General features: G+C 42.8%; 3 protein-coding genes across 4 annotated transcripts in view; all 3 read right to left on the bottom strand.

Moving 5' to 3' along the window:
* Positions 1 to 20,379, bottom strand: part of LOC147302735 (protein NLRC3-like) — a 330,634-nt gene that overhangs the window by 126,564 nt on the left and 183,691 nt on the right. The gene's annotated exons all lie outside the window — the stretch shown is intronic.
* Positions 6,398 to 9,474, bottom strand: LOC147302744 (uncharacterized). Its single transcript, XM_086284464.1, has 6 exons — positions 9,201 to 9,474; positions 9,008 to 9,079; positions 8,790 to 8,908; positions 8,646 to 8,706; positions 8,461 to 8,555; positions 6,398 to 8,025 (listed from the first exon to the last, which is right to left on the bottom strand). Exons 1-6 carry the CDS (start codon positions 9,234 to 9,236, stop codon positions 6,846 to 6,848), a joined length of 1,563 nt encoding a protein of 520 aa, XP_086140590.1. The 5' UTR covers positions 9,237 to 9,474; the 3' UTR covers positions 6,398 to 6,845.
* On the bottom strand, positions 15,586 to 18,810 carry LOC147302743 (dynein axonemal heavy chain 5-like). The gene is made up of 5 exons (XM_086284502.1): positions 18,585 to 18,810; positions 18,120 to 18,220; positions 15,993 to 16,181; positions 15,851 to 15,925; positions 15,586 to 15,729 (listed from the first exon to the last, which is right to left on the bottom strand). The coding sequence occupies exons 1-5, from the start codon at positions 18,808 to 18,810 to the stop codon at positions 15,586 to 15,588; spliced, it is 735 nt and encodes a 244-aa protein (XP_086140628.1).

Below are 20,379 nucleotides of genomic sequence, written 5' to 3'. Positions count from 1 at the left end.
ATTGTTTGTCTGATTGTTGAAACTAAGAGCTGCTTTGATCTGTTAAGATCTAAAGTATCCAAAGTTGAGCTCTGATGTTTCTTCACCCTTGTGTGTGTGATATGTGATTCCTACATGCTGGCAGAGCAGAGCGGCAGTTTGTGCTCACAGATGGTGACGGTGTGGAGAGACGGTGGTGTTTCCTCAGAAGAACCAGCAGAGTCACTTGCTGACTGATGTTCGTCTGCACTGCACAGAGGAAATCAGCTGACCGAGGTTTGTCCAGTGACGTGTTATGAAATGTATATTTTGGTTTTATGCTTACAGTTATGATTTTCTTGACAGAGGCTCTGCAGAGGTTAGACAAAGCAGAGAAAACATGTGCTTTACATTTTACTGTGATTTATTGAGATATTTGTTGCCTGATGTTCAGCAGGAATGGAGAAATAGAATCAAAGGGAGATGTTTTTGCTGTTTTTGTAATGATGTAAGTAAATCTTCAATATTATTTATTTGCTTGGTTATATTAGGAGTGTTTCTGAGTGAGGGCGGAGGAGTCATCATCCAGGTAAAGTGACGTGGATCAGTGGAGACACTTGTCTCCCCTTTAAAGGAGACGATCCAAGTCATCCTTAAATGTTAGTGCTTTCAAATACACAAACATTTTTAAAGGACAAAAATGAACATCCAACTTTGACTGTAATACAAAATAAATCTTTGCATGTGTGTTTTCAAACTCTCAGATGGGCAGCTTATCAGTCTTGGACTGTGTAACCTGCCGGAGCAGCACTGAATGACCACCACACATGAGCATGTTCCTGCAACATTCAGCATCTGATCCTTCATCTGTGTGCTTCTGCTTTTGGTAAGTAGAGTTACCCAACTCCAGTAACTCTAAACACATGCCATCCATTTCTGACGGCCTGGTTACTTCCTGTCAGTTACTTTAGAAATCATGTGGTCACCTGACCTAACACTGTTTCTTCTTCTTCCCCTTAATGTTCAAGTGTCACATGTCAAACAGCTGGAGAGGAAACTACACCAGCGTACTGGGATGTTTCAGCAACACGTGCCAGATGCTGTTCCTTCATGGTGACATCACCAGAGACAGCCCCACCCACCTCAGGACCTCGCCATTGATCATGATGATTATAATGATGACAGCGAGCGGAACTAAGACTGTAAAAATCCACGACCAGAATGTTTCTTTCTAATTATGAATGAATACTGAGAGCCTCTTTCTGTGTTTTGTCTGTTTTGGGGTTGTTTTTTTTACCTCATTTGTTTCTAACAAAGTTCACAAACTCACACAGTTTACATTCTGTATGTTTCCATCTTTACCAGCCACACTCTAACTGCATTTAAGAAAATAATCCTTAGAAATCGTCGTTTTTCTCTTTTGTAATTGATGATAATTCAGTGAATATACTGCGCTGCTTCCTTCTATTGCGTCACACATTGCTTTAAGTTTTTCAGTGTCCAGTTATTTTTTACTGCTGTTTGAATTCTCTGTATGTTTGACCCTGTAGTCTGTTTGATGGACTGCTCGTCTTCCTGTTTGTTACCGCCGCCTGTTTTTTAATAAAGATTTGGATTTCTGACTTCAACACAGCCTCTGCGTGTCCTCCCTTTGTGTCCTCTTCCTCTGTGAATGTGCTGCATGTGTCACAGATTCCTTTTATTAACAGCTTTCCCACAGTGAGTTGCATCAGCATTCATTCACAGCACATTTCAGAAGGATTCAGATTAATACAGTGATCTTACAGTCAGAATGATCCTGACAGAGTGCCACTGTAAATGATCTTTCATCAGGTACATTTTAAAGTTCAGTATTTCAAAGCAGGAGTTATGAAGAATCATGCTGGCATTAGGACTAATAATATGTACTTAAAGTCAAAGTTTTTTAATTATGCTAGAATATTGGAAGACAATCAACTTTTAGTGTTTTACGCATATTAATTATTCTGAAATAGAGACGGTGACCCTAACTGTACAGAAGCACTAAACAACTGACAATCTAACAGACATCATTGGCCTGAGCCGTCATGCACAGTGAGTCTGATCCTTTGCTGTGAGAGTCTGACAAGCATGTTTCTGGTCAGTTTGGAAGAAATAATATCACAATGTTGATCTTTCTTTTTCAATATTCCTTCTCTTTTACAATATAAACTGTGATCAAAGCTACTTATGTTCACAGCATGTAATAATACTGACAGTCCAGGGCATTGTGGTCTGTTGAGCTAGGGTTAGGGTTAGGGTTAGCAATTCAGACATATGTAATCAATATTAAACGTCTCTGACGTGGGCCACTGTGTTGGGAAATCCATACCAGGCTGGAAGGAGTCAAGGTAGGTGAGCATCCACGAGAAGACAGCAGATGCATCCTACTAATACTGACAGGACCAGGAGACTCCAGAAACCGAGCATCTTCTCTTCAGTGCCATCCTCTCCTGTCACCCTCTCTGCCCGCAGCTCTTTGAATATGGGGTAGATAAGGGCGCAGAGAAACCCTTATTACTAATTTGTATTATAATTCAATTTTCATGAAATATTCATATTCAGTATTGGTCCTTTTATATTATAACCACGTATCCACCCAGGCTCATGGTGGGGCAGGGCTCTGTCCTGGGATGCTTGAGTACAAGGTAATGTACACCTGACCAGGTATCCAGTCTGTCAGAATTGTTTTCAATATTTGGTTCAAAAACATGGGTGACAACAAAAATCCAACTAGGATTCTTGCATATGATGAATGAAGTCTGTCTTTGACTGTATTGTCCAGCTGATCCATCAAACCCCCAGCAGGTGAACCTTATTCGTGACATAACACGGCAACAATGTAAAAAATGAAACAGCAACAGTCTAAATGTAAAGTGCATTCTAAACTCCTCTTCAATAAATCATATGCAAAGAGTCATTCAGGACTGTAAAACGTGAACTACAGAACCCAGAGTCTTCATCATTAAATCTCTGGTTGCTTCATTTTTCTATCCTATATCAGATACTTTAAGGTTAGGTTAGGTGAAGTTGCATTCTCATGGTGAGGCAAAGTGCTTTATGTGTGTGTGTGCGTGTCATGAACGGCTATAAAAGGCCTATAATTAAAGAACAAAGTGGGGTTTGAGTTCGAGTTGCGGCAGACTGTCACTACTTGTAAATGGAACGCAGCCTTCCTACGGCGGACAGCTAATAACAGGAATCGGACGCGGTCCACCCAAGTCCACAGCAACCACCATAGCAACCGCCTAGCATGACCTTAAAAACATATTCGGTCTTCATAACTATCAAAAACATGAAATGATTTGCAAAGTGTGAAAGTGTTACAGCTGCAGAGAGCTATGGCGGTATCTTTGGAAGCTGTTTACATAGCTAATAATATACGATGTAACCATGGAGACAGTCAGTCACGTGAGGTAGTGGGGCATGTTTACTACAGTGAATAAGGTGATTGTGTGCACAGCATCCACACGCTGCAGAGGGTAAAGACATTACTTCAATATTGTTTTATATTGATGTATATTTGCCTTCTGTTGACCATCACCTCAGGTTCACATCACAGTTTCAGCATACAGATGCACACTGTCTAAATATGAACACATTCAAAAACTCATGTCTCAGAAATAAGCACAGCTGTTCATGTTTGTCATTAGAGTTTTATTTGTAAGAAAATTATGAACTTCATATTGTGCATCAAATAAAAGAACATTTCACAACTCTAAGTCAACAGAAACAGGAAACAGAAATGTCTCTAATGTAGACATGTACAGTGTAGTGTAAGCATTAAAAGATCATAAAGGAAACACTAACATTCATGTGAAACTAATTGTAATAAAAAATGAGCAGGTGCTTTATAGATGTAAAAGAAAGAATCTGAAAACAACACTTTTTTGGTCTAAGTGATCAAAGTAGAAAACAGAACTGATGTTCAAGAACAAACCGTAGCTGCACTAATATTACACATCTCCATTGTTGTGGTGAACAGACATGTTGCTTTTAAAACCACATGCAGTGTGTGACCGTGACTGTTCACTGAGACCATGAACGCCACTTCGCTGAAGCCTTCGCCTTCTTCTTCTTCTTCTAAATTGGAAGAAGAAGGAGCACGAGCTGCTTTGATCTACTGAAAGGAAAAAGCAGAACATCTGAGCTGAAACCATTAAGACAGGAACAATCATTCAATGCAGTGTCTCAGGTGGCTTAGCCTGTTACAACTGTTGATACAAGCTACACACACACACAGCCTTATGGGTACAGTAGTCTCCTGCTACACCTCCTTTTAGCTAAAGACATACTTCATAATGACTCACTCAGCTCACAAGAACAGGAATGCAGAGCATTATCAAACGTTAAAATGATACACATCTCTCACTTGTTCACTTACATTTAAACGAAACACATAATTGTAAACATCTCTAACAGCCTAAGCCAGCTTTGAATAGGGCCTGAATGGATAACTTCAGAGAATTACACATCCAATCTTACACGAGGTCTCACCGCTCGACCAGATCTGGTAACAGTCCCTGTTGGTGTGAGGTGGCTCCTATTTCTCCTTAGAAAACCTGTCTGTCTCTACCACATAAGATCTGGGAGCACTGGCAGGTCCAACTACTGCTCCAGTGGTTCCTTCAGTAGTAATCCACACCTTCTGTCCTGACTCTATGTCTGCGGTTGTAGTGTTTTGCCTGCTCACGCCTCCCCTCCTCATCCTTCTCGCGAAAAGCCTGTAGGTCGGGCCACTTTGGCACCAGCTTCGCAGCAGCTTGTGGCAGAGAGGTACGCAGGTGTCTCCCCATGAGCAACTGTGCCGGTGAGAGCCCATGTTCCAGTGGGGTGGCCCTGCACGCTAGCAGTGCTCTGCTGTAGTCACAGTCCTTTCAAATCTTTAATGGTACGATCAGCGCGTTCTGCCTCCCCGTTGGCTTGGGGGTACCTGGGGCTGCTCGTTTCATGTGTGAACTGGTACTCTTTAGCAAAGTGCTTGAACTGTTCTGATGAAACTTGCGGCCTGTTGTCCGATACCACAGACTCGGCAACTGCATGTCTTGCAAAGGCCTCTTTTATAGCATTAATAGTGACCTCTGCTGTTGTGTCTCTCAGTTCACCAAGTACCAACGACCAGATTTGGTGTGTGGTAGTAACAGGCAAATGAACTTTTGTTTTTTAATGATTTGAATATATATGAATGCTTGTGCATAAATACACAAACAATACACATATGCTTTCATGCTTTCAATTGTGTAATTTACGTGATCTAGGTCAGCGGTCTCCAACCTTTTTTGCACCACTGACCGGTTTATGCCCGACAATATTTTCACGGACCGGCCTTTAAGGTGTCGCGGATAAATACAACAAAATAAAACTAGTACCGGTACCGAAAAAGAAGATTTATTCATAACACACGTGAAAAGACCCAGGAAAACCGAGTTAATGATAAAAACGATAACAAAATAACGCTGAAAAGCGATAAAAACCCTGAAAACCAGACATTTCACACTTGAGCCTCAACTCTCGCGGCCCGGTACCAAACGACTCACGGACCGGTACCAGTCCGAGGCCCGGGGGTTGGGGACCGCTGTTCTAGGTAGCTCTGTTTTGGAAGTTCAGTTCAAGCTAGAAATGTGCTTTGGAGTTTGTACGTGTTTTGTCTCTAGGGGCCACCACATATATTTCTATTTACATTCAGGTGACAGCAATCCATGGATGGTTTCAACATGCAAGAGGATATTTTCCCCGGTGCCCAGCGGAAGAAGACACTGCTTGCGATGTCGATGAGGTCCTGTGGCCAGACCCCAACAGACGGCGGGATCCATGAGCCCACGTATGCACAATTGTCATGATTTTTTGTGTGTACAGTATAGTGTTTTTTCTATTACTGTATTATGTTTGTGTTTTGCTTTATCTGAATTGATGGTGCTGCAGTGGACAATATTGAGTAGGCCTATTTGCTTTTTTTGGTTGTTTGTGTCTCCTGAAAATGTGCCTTCAGAATAAACAATGACAATGAAAGACTGCAGTGTTTTATATGAAGTAGACTAGTGTGTCCCCCTGATCTGATCTGCATGTGATGCAAGTATGTGTCATTTTGTCAACAGAGTTACATCTTGACAGAGGAATGTTAGGTTTTGACAGCAGAGTTTCAGTTTGGCACAGATGTGAATGGTATATTTTGATGTGTCATGTTTACTTGTGTTTAGAGTTTTGGCACAATGAGCGACGTTTTGCAAAATGTGTTCAAGCAACGGGCAAAAACTGTAACATGTTTTTCACCAAAGATTTCAGCAATTATAAAAATTCAACTCAAGCTATTCAGCTATTAGCATTCACACTGCATTTTCTACAGGAAGTACATTTTATATACCAGTTTCAGTTCAAAGTGCATTAAAAATAATAAATAATTATTAAAAATAATACCATCAATATGTTACTGCACTACACTTACTGGACTTGTGGAAGTATTTTGAGAACCATAAGAGATTCTTACAAATGTTTGAAAGAAAAAAAATCTTTAACATAGCTGGAGACTCGTGTAGAAATATGAATGAGTTTATAAAGTTTCTGTCATGGTGTGCTGTGACAGGCAGGTAGTAGGACCCAAACACAGGACTCTTACGTGGAATGAAACTTGAATCGGCAGCTTTTATTGCTGGAAACTCAGGTGGACTCAAGAAACTACAAACTAAGAAACAAGAACTAGGAAAACAAATCAGGAACTATGAACAAGAATCAAGTAAAGAACACGGAGGAGAAAAAACACCCAGCCCACTGAAAACTAAAGAAACCCCCAAAAACATGAAGAACAATCATTAAGGAACATATTTACATATTTAGAGTTACTGCAACACCAACACTGGGTCACAGCTTCAGTGTCAGTCGGTGACTTTTGGTCTGCAACAGCAGCAGAACAGACTTCTCAGTCTTTTGAAGAAGCCCTTTTTCTTCTTCTTGCTCTGACGGTCTTCGGACTTCATGCTGGCTTCAGGTTCTGGAAAAGGTTCCTCAAAGGGAACATCAGGAACCGGCCCAATTTCAGAACAAGATCCGTTGATCATATGATCTTCACCTTCAACACAGGATTTGGACTCGCCATAGGGTTCCTCACAGGGAGCGTCGGGCTCTGCAACACTTTCTGACAGAGCTCCTTCGATCGTAAGGTCTCGAGTACTCAGACTGGATGCCCTTTCAGAAAGAAGTTCCTCACAGGGAACGTCGAGCTCTGCAACACTTTCTGACAGAGCTCCTTCGATCGTAAGGTCTCGAGTACTCAGACTGGATGCCCTTTCAGAAAGAAGTTCCTCACAGGGAACGTCGGGCTCTGCAACACTCTCTGACAGAGCTCCTTCGATCGTAAGGTCTCGAGTACTCAGACTGGATGCCCTTTCAGAAAGAAGTTCCTCACAGGGAACGTCGGGCTCTGCAACACTTTCTGACAGAGCTCCTTCGATCGTAAGGTCTCGAGTACTCAGACTGGATGCCCTTTCAGAAAGAAGTTCCTCACAGGGAGCGTCGGGCTCTGCAACACTTTCTGACAGAGCTTCTTCGGCTGGTGGAACATTTGCCACTGAAAGGCCGTCAGAGGAGCGCTCACCATTTGTGCTCTTCACATCAGGACTTGAAGGGGGCTCAAAGATTTCACATATCCGGATCCTTGCTACATCAGCAATGGTCTTCAGCAACAGGGGTGCAAAGTTTGCAACTTGGATAGACAGAATTTCTTCAGGAAATTTCTGTCTAATCTCCGTCAGGATGCTGTCGACCAGATCGTCTCGGATAGAGCGGGTGAAGACGGCCTGTGTTTCCATCGCCGTGAGGCTCTTGGAGACACGATCTAAAGTGGCCTTGGTGACACTGGTGGAGAGGATACTTAGACTCTGGGAGGCCATGTTTAGGAGGGGACGAGGAGGAAGCTCCCAGAAGCCCTGGAGAACGCGGGGAACTACCTCGACCACTACCTCCTGCGCGGTGAGCAGTTTGCTGTTAGGCTGTTCCTGCTGCTTCTTTTTCAGGATTTCAACGTAATCCTTCACCGCGCTGAGGAGTTTAGGTGCTCTGTAGAAAAACATGATAAGAGTTATCTGTTAAACATATTCAAAGCATCATTTAAATATTGAAACACTGTAGCTGGACTGTTAACCCTGTAACCACCTTTGTAGCATACATGAGTTTCTGAGACCTCGATCTCATCAACATGATCAATACTTGCTATAATTTCTAAATGTTGTGGACAAAACTCTTTTTTAGTCTAAAGTTAACATTGTCGTTAACAAAAAGTTGCCAAAAACACCCAGTGTATCAAATGTGATACAAAAAATAAATACACAATAAAAGTAAATCATACACAACATGACATAGCAAAGAACTCATGTGTGGCTTTTGTTTAAAGGGTTGATAAACATCTCAGTTCCAAAGAATCTGAATTTTCTGGCTGTTTTTTGATGGGTTGGGTCTTACAGGGTTAATAACTGTATGTTACATGAGACTCACTGAAATTTAGGAGGTACGGCCTCTGGGAACTGAAGAAGCAACCTGGCTTCAAATTCAACGTCCCTCATTTTATTGCTGACGTTCACCGCCCACACCTGAAACAGAAAACACATTTACAGTGCGCTTATGTGTTAAGGTTATGTGCACGTAATGAAAAAAAAGTCTTGTGGGTTTTCTCGTCTTACCAGCCTTAGAAGAGGTTTGGCTTCCTCTTCGTCAAAATCCTCTAACTCAAACTCCCACAGCCTTCAAAAGAAAGCAAAGCAGAGGTTTTCTCTCAGCACTTACACGTCATCACAAACAGACTTTCAGGTGTGACAGTAACTCACTGCTCTCTGAGCGTCTCCCTGCTCTTCTCCACCAAAAGATCTCTCAGATCTTCAGCAGTGAGGTTCGGTGGAATTAGATCTTCCTGCTGAAGTCTGAGAAACTCCGTCATTATCGCAACCTAAAAGTAAAGGAGACATTTAATCACCACCACTCTCAGGTCCTCAGAAATGACCTGATATTTTCTGTCAGCTTTGGTTTGCATGAATCTGGGTCTAACCTGAGCCTTGTAGCCCGGAAGATACCAGCAGATCTTTACAGCTGTTTCATAAATCGGTGTGTTGAACAACACCTGTCAAAGAAATAGCAATTTAGTCATTGTTACTTAAAATGATTCTCAGTTTGTCAACTTTTAAAACGACATCAAATTCTTCAAATTACTGAAATGCAGTAAAAGCAAAAGCGTCACATACCCTGATAGGCTTATAGATTCCTTGACTCTTTTCCATTTAAACGTGTTCAAATCAAAGTCAGGAAGAAAAACGTCAACTGCTCTCCAACGATGGCGTACGGGGGATCTGGACCTGAAAATGCTCTCAGCTCGGTGGTCTCGCACAGATGAGCTCTTTTGACAGTCTGATGTTTATTTATGAATGCAGAATTTCTTGAGCAGTCACCATGGAAACTTGATGCAGCTTCATGTTGTTAAATTAAAAGTAAACACTGTGTATTTTGCACTACACTCCACTAAACTTATCATATAAGTAAATAAAGTGTGGGTTAGGTCCCTCCTGTGGAAAGAGCCACACAAACCGATGGATCAGAAAAGACAAAGTCAGCTACAGCATGACTTTTCATATTATGTGCCTGCTTATCTCCATTTCTTTACAGTAGATGGGAACTTTTGCAGTAAAGCAATGGCTTACAAACAGTGGACTGTGGACTAATGCAGACATCTGAAGCCTGACAGCAGCTGGTATATACACAGCTTTGGACAAACTGGCCCTTTAAACAGCCCAGAGGAAGAAGAGACCTCTGCGTTATCAGTGCAGCCTAAAGCACAATAATAATAATACTATTAATATGATTTTTAGAGCAATAATGCCCCAAATAATGAAGTCATTAATTACACATTCATCATGCTTCACAGGAGGTCAGGAGTGACCGATGAACGTGATGCTACATTAGAGTCTGTCCTATGAGTTCAGCAGGAGGAGGTGAACCCACAGCTGGGACCAGTTCTCTAGTGGGTCCAGTATCATACTTGTGTTCATCCTGGTCTGAACCTGGTCAGAAGAACTGACTTCACTTTTGAAAATTCAATACTTATAAAAGGTAACCCCAAACAGTCTACAACGGCTGTTTTCTGTCCACCGAAGCAAATTTGATTGACGAGGTTTTTGTACCTTCACTTCTCCAAAAAGCAAATAAAGAGATTAAACAAAGATTTACTGAACGACCGTCAGAATTCCCAGAGCTAACGTAGATCGCTTTATGCTCTTGAGTCAGGAGGGATAAGAAAAGTGACTGCAAACATTGTGGAACGATTCATAGCGTTTGATTGCTTGTGTGAATGTATTAAACAGGAAACCAGGAGCTGCAGAAACCCAGTAATGCTGAAGACGCATGCGTGTGCGTTTATTACAGGTTTTTCTGAATGCTTAAACCCTAACTGTGATTCTTACAGCACAATTCCTAAAACTATTGATACTTATAGCAAAACCACTCACTGAGTGTGCAAAACTAAAAGCACAAACACTGCTTTGCACTCAGTTTGCCATTTTGTAACACACACTTTGCAAACCTGTAGCTACAATCCACTGCACAGCACTCTTTTTGCAGAACTGTAAACACAACTCACTGCTTTGCACTCAATTTCCAAATGATCAACGCACTCCTAGCAAAACTATACACATTTATGGCCATTATTTACACTATTTTGTCAACTGTCTGGCACACTGCCACATGTGAAAGCTTTTTTAGATAATTAGTTCACTTTGCAATCAGCCTAAGCACTATGATACAGGTAAGCTCTGTGTGTGGAGTACAATGGAGGGAGCAGGAAGAGTGAGAGGAGGCCGAGGAAGAGGACGTGGAGGTGAAGAAGTAGGATGAAGAGGACGACAAGGACAAGGAGGAGCAAGAGGAGGACGAGGAGGGGGGAGAGGACGGGTAAGAAGAGTAAGAAATAGAATTGCTGATGACATCAGAGCTACAATAGTGGACCATGTCATCAACCGTGGAGTGACCCTGAGGGTAGCTGACCAACGTTTTTTTGGTTTTTCTCAAACTTAAGTAACTGAAACCTTTCATTGAACTACAGCAGAAACAGATTGGAAATGCCAAGTTATTCTAACACTAGTGGACTTGTTAAACAAAACATTTGTTTCACTTCTTTCTCAACATGCAGCACCATTAAGAACAGTGGACCAGCATAGTTGGTCTGCATGAGCACACTTACTGCAACAGTTGTACATGCTGAAACTGGTTGCTGGCAGCTGATGTGAAGAAATGTCTGGACACATCAAAAGTTTTCTTTTTCTTTTTCTTCCTCCCTTGGATAACATACACATGGCAAATAAAAACATGTAACTAGGGTGACGTGAAGTGTGTATCATCAGGTTTAACTCAAATATAATGAGGCTGTCCATCTGTGAAGTAATTGTTCCTTCAAAAACCACTGTGACAACAGATTTTATTTCATTCATTTGATGGTTTTCTATTCTGTATACTGGAACTTTTTAATAGCCCCCCTGTCCACACATCCTTGACATGAGACTTTCTGCAGAGTTGCACATGATGAATGCACACAAAACTTAAAGTGTTGCTGTCATATTTTTTTGGATGTGGTTTGTTGTCATAATCAAAAACGTGTCTTATTTTTTTATTTGTTTTGTTGCTGATCGGCCATTGGACTGCTGAGCCTGCAGTGAACAGCCAGTCACTGACTCTTGATGCTAGAGCAAGGACAACTGAGCTCTCTCTCTCTCTCTCTCTTTTAAATAAATAATACGTTCGAGCTGTTTATGTTTTTGACTTGTTATGGACTCTGACTGGCAATGGGAGGGCTGGCGGACTCATATTATGGAGGTGGAGGGTAGACACATTTTGTGTGCAAGAGACCACATACTACAGTGGTGATTGACACAGACTTCAATGGACATTTAGGTGAAGGGAACAGAGGTTATGAGGTGTTGGGTAGGTGTGGTGTTTAGGAGAGAAATCTAGAAAGACAGATGTGGGGCAGATTTTCCAAGTGGAAATGGCCGTGGTGCACACATACTTCAAGAACAGGGAGGAACTTGTAGAAATATATGAAAGTGGAGGAAGCTGCACACAGGGCAACTAAATATTATGCAGAAGGTGAAATCAAAAAGACAGGAGACAAGGAGGTGTCAGGGAGAATGCAGCTATGCAGCATCAAATGGTAGTTTGAAGGATGAGTTTGGACATCAAGAAGAGGAAGTGAGTGAAGGCAGAGACATGCAGGAGTATAAACAGGCTCTGGGTAGTAGGGAAGACTTACCAGATGGCTGGGATAGTACAGCTTTATTGAGATAAACTGCCAAGAAGGGGTTTGACGTCTTCTCTGCACAGAAGAAAGGGAAAAAAGAAAAGTGATTTTGAAAGTATTTGAAGGAAGAGATTTACAAAGAAAAAGAAGTGTAGTTAGCGAAATGAAGAAAATAGACCAAGAAACTGGGAGGCTAGGCATGTAGCAGAAAGAGGTGACAAAGGAAAAGGCTCAGTGCCACGTATGTGAAGCTGGACCCCAAGGAAATGAGGGAATGAGACTTGCTAGGCAGAGAGTGAGTTTGAATGGATGTTCAAACCCAAAAAAAAAAGATATATTCACATAACATAGATTGAAAGAAGCTGCAGGTGGCACAGCAGCTTTAATGTCTTCCAGACAGGAAGTTTTGGAAAGAAATATCATCATTTCCCAGATTTTACTATCTTAGTGTTCTGTAACAAAATCACTGTTGTGCGCATGGTGTTAGAGATGATGATGATTACAAACAAACTTAATGTGCTAGTCGTGCTTTTCTTGAGGGATTTGTCCTTCGACCAGTTTTCATGTCATTGGAATCATTTGTATTCACTGATTCTGGCACTTATTTCATCAAACCAAACTCCAAGTAAATACTTTCGGCTTTTTGGTTTTGTCAAACGAACTAATGTAAAGAATGCCTGGCTGTGCACTACACCACGCAGTGGGAATTTGTCTTCTCCAGTTAAATTCAGGATTAACTTGCTTTATAACACAGACCTCAAAAGTAACCGTTATAACCCCAAACACAAGAAAATGTGATCTACAGCACAGTGAGAACTGGCAACGCTTATCTGGAGGGGTCAGAGTGAATGAACTGGACACCTGTAGAAGCAGGATTTGATTTCCACTGATTTCCTTTCTGATCTGATACCAAGTAAAATTCAGGGTGGTATCGACGATACTGATCTGATACGATACTCTGAACAAAAACTTATTTTTTTTACTCTCTTTTATTTTATCTCAAATTATAGCGTCGTAATGATCACAGGACATCAGATTACTTGTTCTTATCACTTAATGATGCAGAATTATCATATAGAAATGAAAAACCTGAAGTTGTGGCTATTTGTTGCCTGCCTGCAGCATTAAAGGACTCCGTGAGAGACGTCTGTCTCGCCCTGGCAGCACCTCTCCCTCTCCTCCTCTTCAGTTCGCCTCAACATACGCTCGTCATATTCTGTGATATGATTCACTCTGAGGTGTTTGACCAGGTCAGCGGTGTTACCACAACACCTCACATTCTTGCCACATGTATGGCAAACCACGTCTCAGCTGTTCGTGGAGGTAAAATACGTCTGCACATGACTCTGTTTACGCTCAGCCATTGTTGTGAGTGTGCACGCCAAGGGGCCGGACACAATGACGGGTATCGGAGGAATCGATATTTCAGTATCGATCCGCACATCACTAGTTGAGATACGTTTTAAACTGGTCCAAAAAACAAATGCATATTTTCCCGAACCACTGTTCCTTGACTAAGGTGGATAACGTGATGAGGTCAAGGAAGGGTGTGACGGAGATTTGATTGAAAAACTTTGTCGTCCGTTAAAGTTTCACGTTGGCTTTTTCATCTTGAAAGCCCTCTCTGCTCGTGTCCAACCCGTGTGAACAATCATAGATGTGAGAAATGTAAACAAACCGTCCGCAGAACGCTGATCAGGTTATTTTAAGCGCAAGAAAACAAAAACGTTGCGCTCACCGTCGGCGTCACGGACGAGGCCTGGGGGTCCGGGCCCGTCCACAAAGGTCATTGTAACACAAATCATACGATTGCTAATGAAAATGCTATAAAGCTACATCGCAGATAAGTCTCTGGAGTAACAATCAAGGCCATGTTAGTTATTTGATGAATAGTATCTGTGCCACTCATGGCGCATGACTGAGGAGGACGTTGACCTCTGCAAGTCAGGAAAGTCTGCTACTCATTGTATAAATATGAGATGTTTTTCAAAAACCAGCCATCATCTCGGAGGCTGACTCCAAAGTACCATCTCACTTCAAACTTGCAAAACAAGTCGAGTCGATGCGAGCGCACTGCTTGTTTCTAGTTAGTCTTTAAGGATGACAGCATTAGTCTGCTCCTTTGTATGAAATAAAGTGAGTCGAGTCCATGTGGTCTGGCACCCACCCACATTTCTCTGCTAGTGATCCATGAGGACTCCACCTTGTTGCCAGTTCTCTTGTGTGGAAGCTTCAGGAAATGACAGCTTCACTCTGACGTGTGTGAGCTGTGTGAGGTCTGTGGTTAGAAGTTTACAGTGTTTGCTCTTTGTGTCGTCTGTAATATGCTCTATGGCTTTAAAAAATGGCCACATGTTTCTGTAGCTGAATTTGTCCATCTCTGACCTTCTGAGACTGTATTTTCAAACAGGGACGTTCTGACTTTTCTTCACCTTGTACTTCATTCTGCAAATGTTTCATACTCTATTAGAGTTATTACATTATTCTGTTATGCTATAAAATCAACCCCCATATAAGATCGTACTTAAGAAATACATTTAAAAAACCTTCCTGTGCAAATAACCCAAGTTATCTAGAAGAAATAAAAACTGCACCGCAAACCAAACTCAGGTGTTCGACCTGTTGAGCTCGGGAAACTAACTGGTGTTTCATTTTAGTGAGTGCTTTGTTAGATTCCTTCATTTGAACCAAATGAAGTTGATTAAAGTTGATGCATTGATGTGTTTGAAGTGTTTTGTTAGTTGCGATGGATCTCCTGCTGTCTTTTTTCCTCATTATTAAAAGAGGATTTCTTTGAATTTCAAACATCCATTTCCTGTTTATCTGGTCCCGGGTCACAGGTGCAGCAGTCTAAGCAGAGAATCCCAGACCTCCCTAAACAACCACTTCCTCCAGCATATCCAGGACAATACTGAGGCATTCCCAGGCCTGCTGAGAGATATAACCTCTCTAGTGTGTCCTGGGTCTGCCCTGGAGACTCCTCCTCATGGGACATGCCCCAAACACCTCACCCAGGATATTTTTAATTAAAACATCACAAATAAGTCGTCAGGTCTGATGGTCACATTTGTGAGATTCAACCACCATAAAGCAGAGATCACACAGGACACACTGTGTAACCCTCAGCTCAGGTGTGTTCAGGACATTTGCTTGGAAGAAGCCGTCTGTGGATAAATCCTGCTCTCCACCTCAGCTGTCAGGTTTATCCAGAGAACGGCCGTCCTGACTTCCAGCAGCCCCACAGTCCTCGTTTCTAATAAACTGGCATCACTGAAATGAACTGTCTGCCTCGCTGTTCAATAATCTGCTCTTTGCCAATTTCCCAGCAGAACCTTCCACTCATATCAGCATTTTTCTGTGATTCTCACATGAACTAAGCATAAAAAGCTGAAGCCAACCTCAGAGTTCCCCGTAGTGAGGAAGAGTTTCCTCTGAGCCACAGCTGAGTTTGATGCGTCCACAAAGGAAGACTGACGGGAGGACAGACTCTGGGAGAAAGGCAGATATTAAAAGATATGAATACAAAGTACGCTGCAACAAACAGGACAGCAGATTATGAAGAGCGGTTAGACCTTCATGTGTCAGTCATTGAAATGTGATCAAAGTTACCTGTTTGACATCCTGATAGAAGAAAATCAGCTTCTTGGATCCGTTTGCAGCAAAGAATTCATGGATCAGACTGAACTGGAAGAATCAGACATTAATGACTCAAAGGTTCAACTCTGAGGAAGGATCACGTCTCTGAACTTACTCTGTCATCAGAGACGATGGCGTCTTCCACCGCCGCCTCCTCCAGGCTGCCGGCGTCGGCCAGCCTGCTCATCAGGTATTTATGTCGGGCATCCAGAGCTGCCCGCCGTTCCTCCTTCACGGCTCTCGCCTGTTTGGCTACTTCTCTCCTCGCCTCATTGGACAGCAGCATCGTCCTTTTACCAGACACCTGGAGAAACATCAGCTCAGTCTACAGACGCAGAGACCAGTGAGAGCTTGGCCCAAACATCTGCAGGTTTCTGAGGACCACGTTTGACCCTGACTGGAGGCATCGATTCTGAGAGTGACTGCCTAAACTGAGCTACTGTCCCCCCTCCACTGAGACGTTGTCCTGTGATGTGTCATGGGGGGAAGTGTTCCTCACGGTTGGACTCGTGAGAAGTTCAGTCAGTTTATTCAAACTTTAAAAAGACGCATTTTCAGTCTCTGGATTTCAGCAGAAACAAATGTGAACACAGCACTTTTTGATTGAGTATAAAAGGATGAAAGAGTCAGTGATTAGTAACATTGTTGCTGACTGATGCTGTTGTAGAGCTGTCTTTGGATCCTCACCTTCCTGGAAGCCTTCCCTGGATCGCTCATATATCATTAACTTGTTTGTGTTCAGTAGAATCAGGTGTTGTGGATGCAGGTCGTAGCTGTGTGAGGCCTGTACAGTCAGCGCTGTGTGAGCGCTGTGTAACGTTAGCTTAGACTTCTTTCTGTTGTTATCATCCTTCAGGTTAATGTTGTTTTCATTATGCATCACAGGAAGTGTGGGTGGCTGTTAGCCTCACAGCTCATGGAGAGTTGCTGCTGCTCTGCCTCCTTTTTGATGTTTCTGCTCTTTGTGGCTTTGTGTTACTTTGTGTCGTGTCTGAAACAAAGTGAGTCCATGTTACTAACTGTAGTCGGCTCTCTGTCTCGTGCACAGCTGACTGTTGTCTGAATGAAAGTGTTTTTGTACTTTGTGTAATCTGTTGGGTCTTTGAGCCCTTTTTAAACAGCATATGAGCCATATGTATGTGTGTATATGAAAGGTTGTTTGTAATACATCAAATTGTTGCTCATTCTAGAGCTGCTGCTGTGCCTGATTGGTCTACTCGCTCGAAACTGAAGGTTGACTTGATTCTTTTGGTTTTTTACATTTTGTCAATAAACCAACTTCTTTATGATTTGAACGGCGTCTCTGACGTGTCACAGGCCTGTCAGCTTTCTTGGTGATTGGTATAGATTTGAGCTTCATGCTCTGGCTGTTGTTGGGTTTTCCTCTTTCATATTAAAGCTTTTGTCCTACATTTGGCTCTAAAGTCTAATTCTAATCCCAGCACTGTGTCTGGGTGTGTGATGCTTGTTTTCCTGCTCTTTCTCATGAAACAGTCACAACATTCTCAGTCCAACTTTCACTCTTTGCTGCGTTTGCTGCAGCTGCAGTGAACATGGTGCCGTTTGCCTTTAAGAAAGTTGTGCACAAAGGCTTTTTCTCTAGCAGACAGCTGTGTGGCTAAAAGTCAGATCATTTTTTACCACCTCAGTCACACTGGACTGAAACAAGAGTGAAACTAGGAAGAATCAGAGTTTGTCCAGTGACTGCACTGATTTTCTTCATATTCACAAACTGATTCTAAGTAGTTGCATCAGCTAATCACCCGGACACTGAGCGTCCAACACGCTCCCTGAAGGGAAACGATTACATCCTCCAAACAATCACAATCTGTCTCTGAATGACTGGAATTATTCTCTGATTTGTCAATAACTGGAATTTATCAATGCAGACACGTTGCCAACATGATGAAGTCAGTCTGAGTCGCATCTCTTTGGCTAACTTAACTCAAGTGGTTGCCGACTATTCTGGTTCTATTCCCATATAACAGCAGGGCTGCTGAGCACCTCTGTCACTCTGCACTTATGTTCCCAGTTCTCTTTTGTGGAGGAATTTTCCAGGAATTCCTGGGACCAGCTTTCCATGAGAGACCCGATCAGGAGCGACTGTCCTGGACACTCCCAGCATCACAGGGACTCACAAACCCGTCTACCACAGTGAGAAGACTGATGGTCACAGGCCCACATGTAGCTTTAGATCACACGTGTGCACTTCCTGTGGTCACTGCTGTAACTCTAGACTCACCGAGGGGCCAGTGGTTGGTGAGGCAGCAGCAGCTGAAGTCATGTGACTAATGGCTCTCAGCTTCTGTCCTCCTATTCGCCGGTGTCCTTCACCTGTCACACCTGGTCAAGAAAGAGTGAGAATGTTCAGAGCTTTAATGGAAAAGAATATTATTACATATAAAAGGCCTCTAACAAGTATTGTAGTGTTAATCAGGATGAAGTCCATCATGAACACTTCAGAGTGGTTCAGACAGTCGGTGGTTTCATCCACAGAGCCTCCAGTCTGCATATCAAAGGATCCTGAGGAATGACAGTGAACCCGAGTTCCCCTCATTACATTCATGTGTGTGACTGTGAGGAAAAGGTGATTGTATGAACGTGTGTGAGCGAGTGAATGAGGCTTGTATCAGAGTGGAGATAATGTCAGCGGCACAAGCTGGACGCTGCAGGTGTCACATGTGAATCTGTGCATCAGTGTCTGCACCTTTGTGGAGGTGAAGCTCAGGAGGTTTGGATTTGTTCAAAGCTCTGTCTGCTCCATCTTTCTTTCCCTCAGGCCTCTCCAGATCAGGAAGGAGGTCCTGTTCTCCTTCTCCCTCCTGGATTTCTGGATCCAGGGAAGGATCAAAGTCTCTCAGCCCAGCATCAGAGCTTCTGGCTGGGGGAGGACTGGAAGTTTCAGCTGGAGGCTGAGAGCCTGGATCTGCCATCTGAGTCACAATTCAAATATTCTCAGTAATCTCAAAAAGCAACAGAAAGGTGCCATTTTCATGAGCAGTGGGTTATCCAGCAGTTTGATTCATGTCAGCAGCATTTAGTTTGTAACTGCTGACTCACCTCTGGCTGTGTCCTGCTCTCAGGGTCACAGTGGACACTGTACCTTTGACCGAAGCTGCAAAGACAGTCAGCAGGGGTCTGGATGCATTCAGCACCACGTCCTTGTTGGGCAGACACCTTCAGTGACAGGACAGACAGTCCAAAGTAAGGAGACGTGGGACACAGTGAAGACACAGAAACAGAAACCAGAACTATAATCACAAAACAAACTCAGAAACATAAAGAGTGAATCAGCTGATTCAGTGTTTGTGACAAAAACATGGATCCTGGTTAATAACTTTTATTTGTTTGTTTCTGTATTATTTTGTGTATCGTTCTTATGAGCTGTTGTTTTGTCAGTGAAATATTATTTCATTGTTTTAAGCTTTTTGTTGACTTTGAAGTGCTTAAGTTGATATTTTTGAACATTTAATTTGTTCGATTATTGTCGAGTCGATAAAACTGTCAAACGCACAGCTGCTTCCAGCATGGCCGGAGGAGAGGTGGCCGAGCAGACGCACAACACACACAGCTCACAGGTTTGCATTTCTAGATATTGCAGATGTTGCAGAAATTGAGAGTAAAGAACTCAGAGATCCAGCGCTGTCTCCTGCCCCTTATTTATACACCACAACACAACGACAGGCGTAACTCACACAAACGGGTAACATGAGGCTCAGATGCTTTGGACGTGTTCACATATACTGGACACAGAATGATGAAGATGGAGCTGCAGGAAGGAGGAAAAGAGGAAAAACACAGAAAAGATTCACAGATGTGGTGAAAAAGGACACGACAGCTTCTGTTTGTTAGTTTGGTTTTTCTTTATTTGGTAAAGATTCAGAAATAAAGAGAAGATCACATGTTGGAATATTATATTAACGTTCTGTAATTACAACAAGTTGTAAAATCTTTCCAGAGTGAGACAGAGACTGTGCAGAGACTGTAGAAGGACAGAGCAGCAGCAGAGCAGTCCAGATACACTGATGATCCTCTGTCAGATCCAGAGGGACACACAGGGGTGATGCTGGACTCTACATTGTGTCTGACAGTGGAGCTGTTCTCAGAGCAGTTCACTCTGCAGCACTGACAGTCATCTGCACTTCATTCCTCTGTCAGTCACTGCTGGATGAAGCTCTCCTCTCCACCTCCCAGTAACATGGCCCAGTCAGAGCGTCTCTACACACAAGCTGCTGCTGCTTCAACCTCTCTGGATCATCAGGACACAGCTGCTCCTCTCTCAGCACACACACCGTCCTGTTTACCATCACCACCTCCACCTGCAGAGAGAAGGAGGAAGAGCAGAGGAGATAAACGAGTGTTTCCAGAGACTCTTCATCAGCTGTCAGTCAGTGATGCAGCACATCCAGTATAAAGAGCAGCAGGGACGTCAGTGCTGGGACTGTACTAGGACTCATTGTTGCTTCACTTTTTCTAATCTTTGGATTTTTATTGAAGTTGCT

This window comes from Aulonocara sp. 'chitande type north' Nkhata Bay, linkage group LG23 (assembly GCF_057382095.1).
Source record: "Aulonocara sp. 'chitande type north' Nkhata Bay isolate Kocher_YH1m ecotype deep benthic linkage group LG23, A_spYH_male_GT1.1, whole genome shotgun sequence".
Taxonomy (NCBI): domain Eukaryota; kingdom Metazoa; phylum Chordata; class Actinopteri; order Cichliformes; family Cichlidae; genus Aulonocara; species Aulonocara sp. 'chitande type north' Nkhata Bay.
Note: the sequence above shows the minus strand (reverse complement) of the source record. Positions and strands in the feature narration are given on the sequence as shown.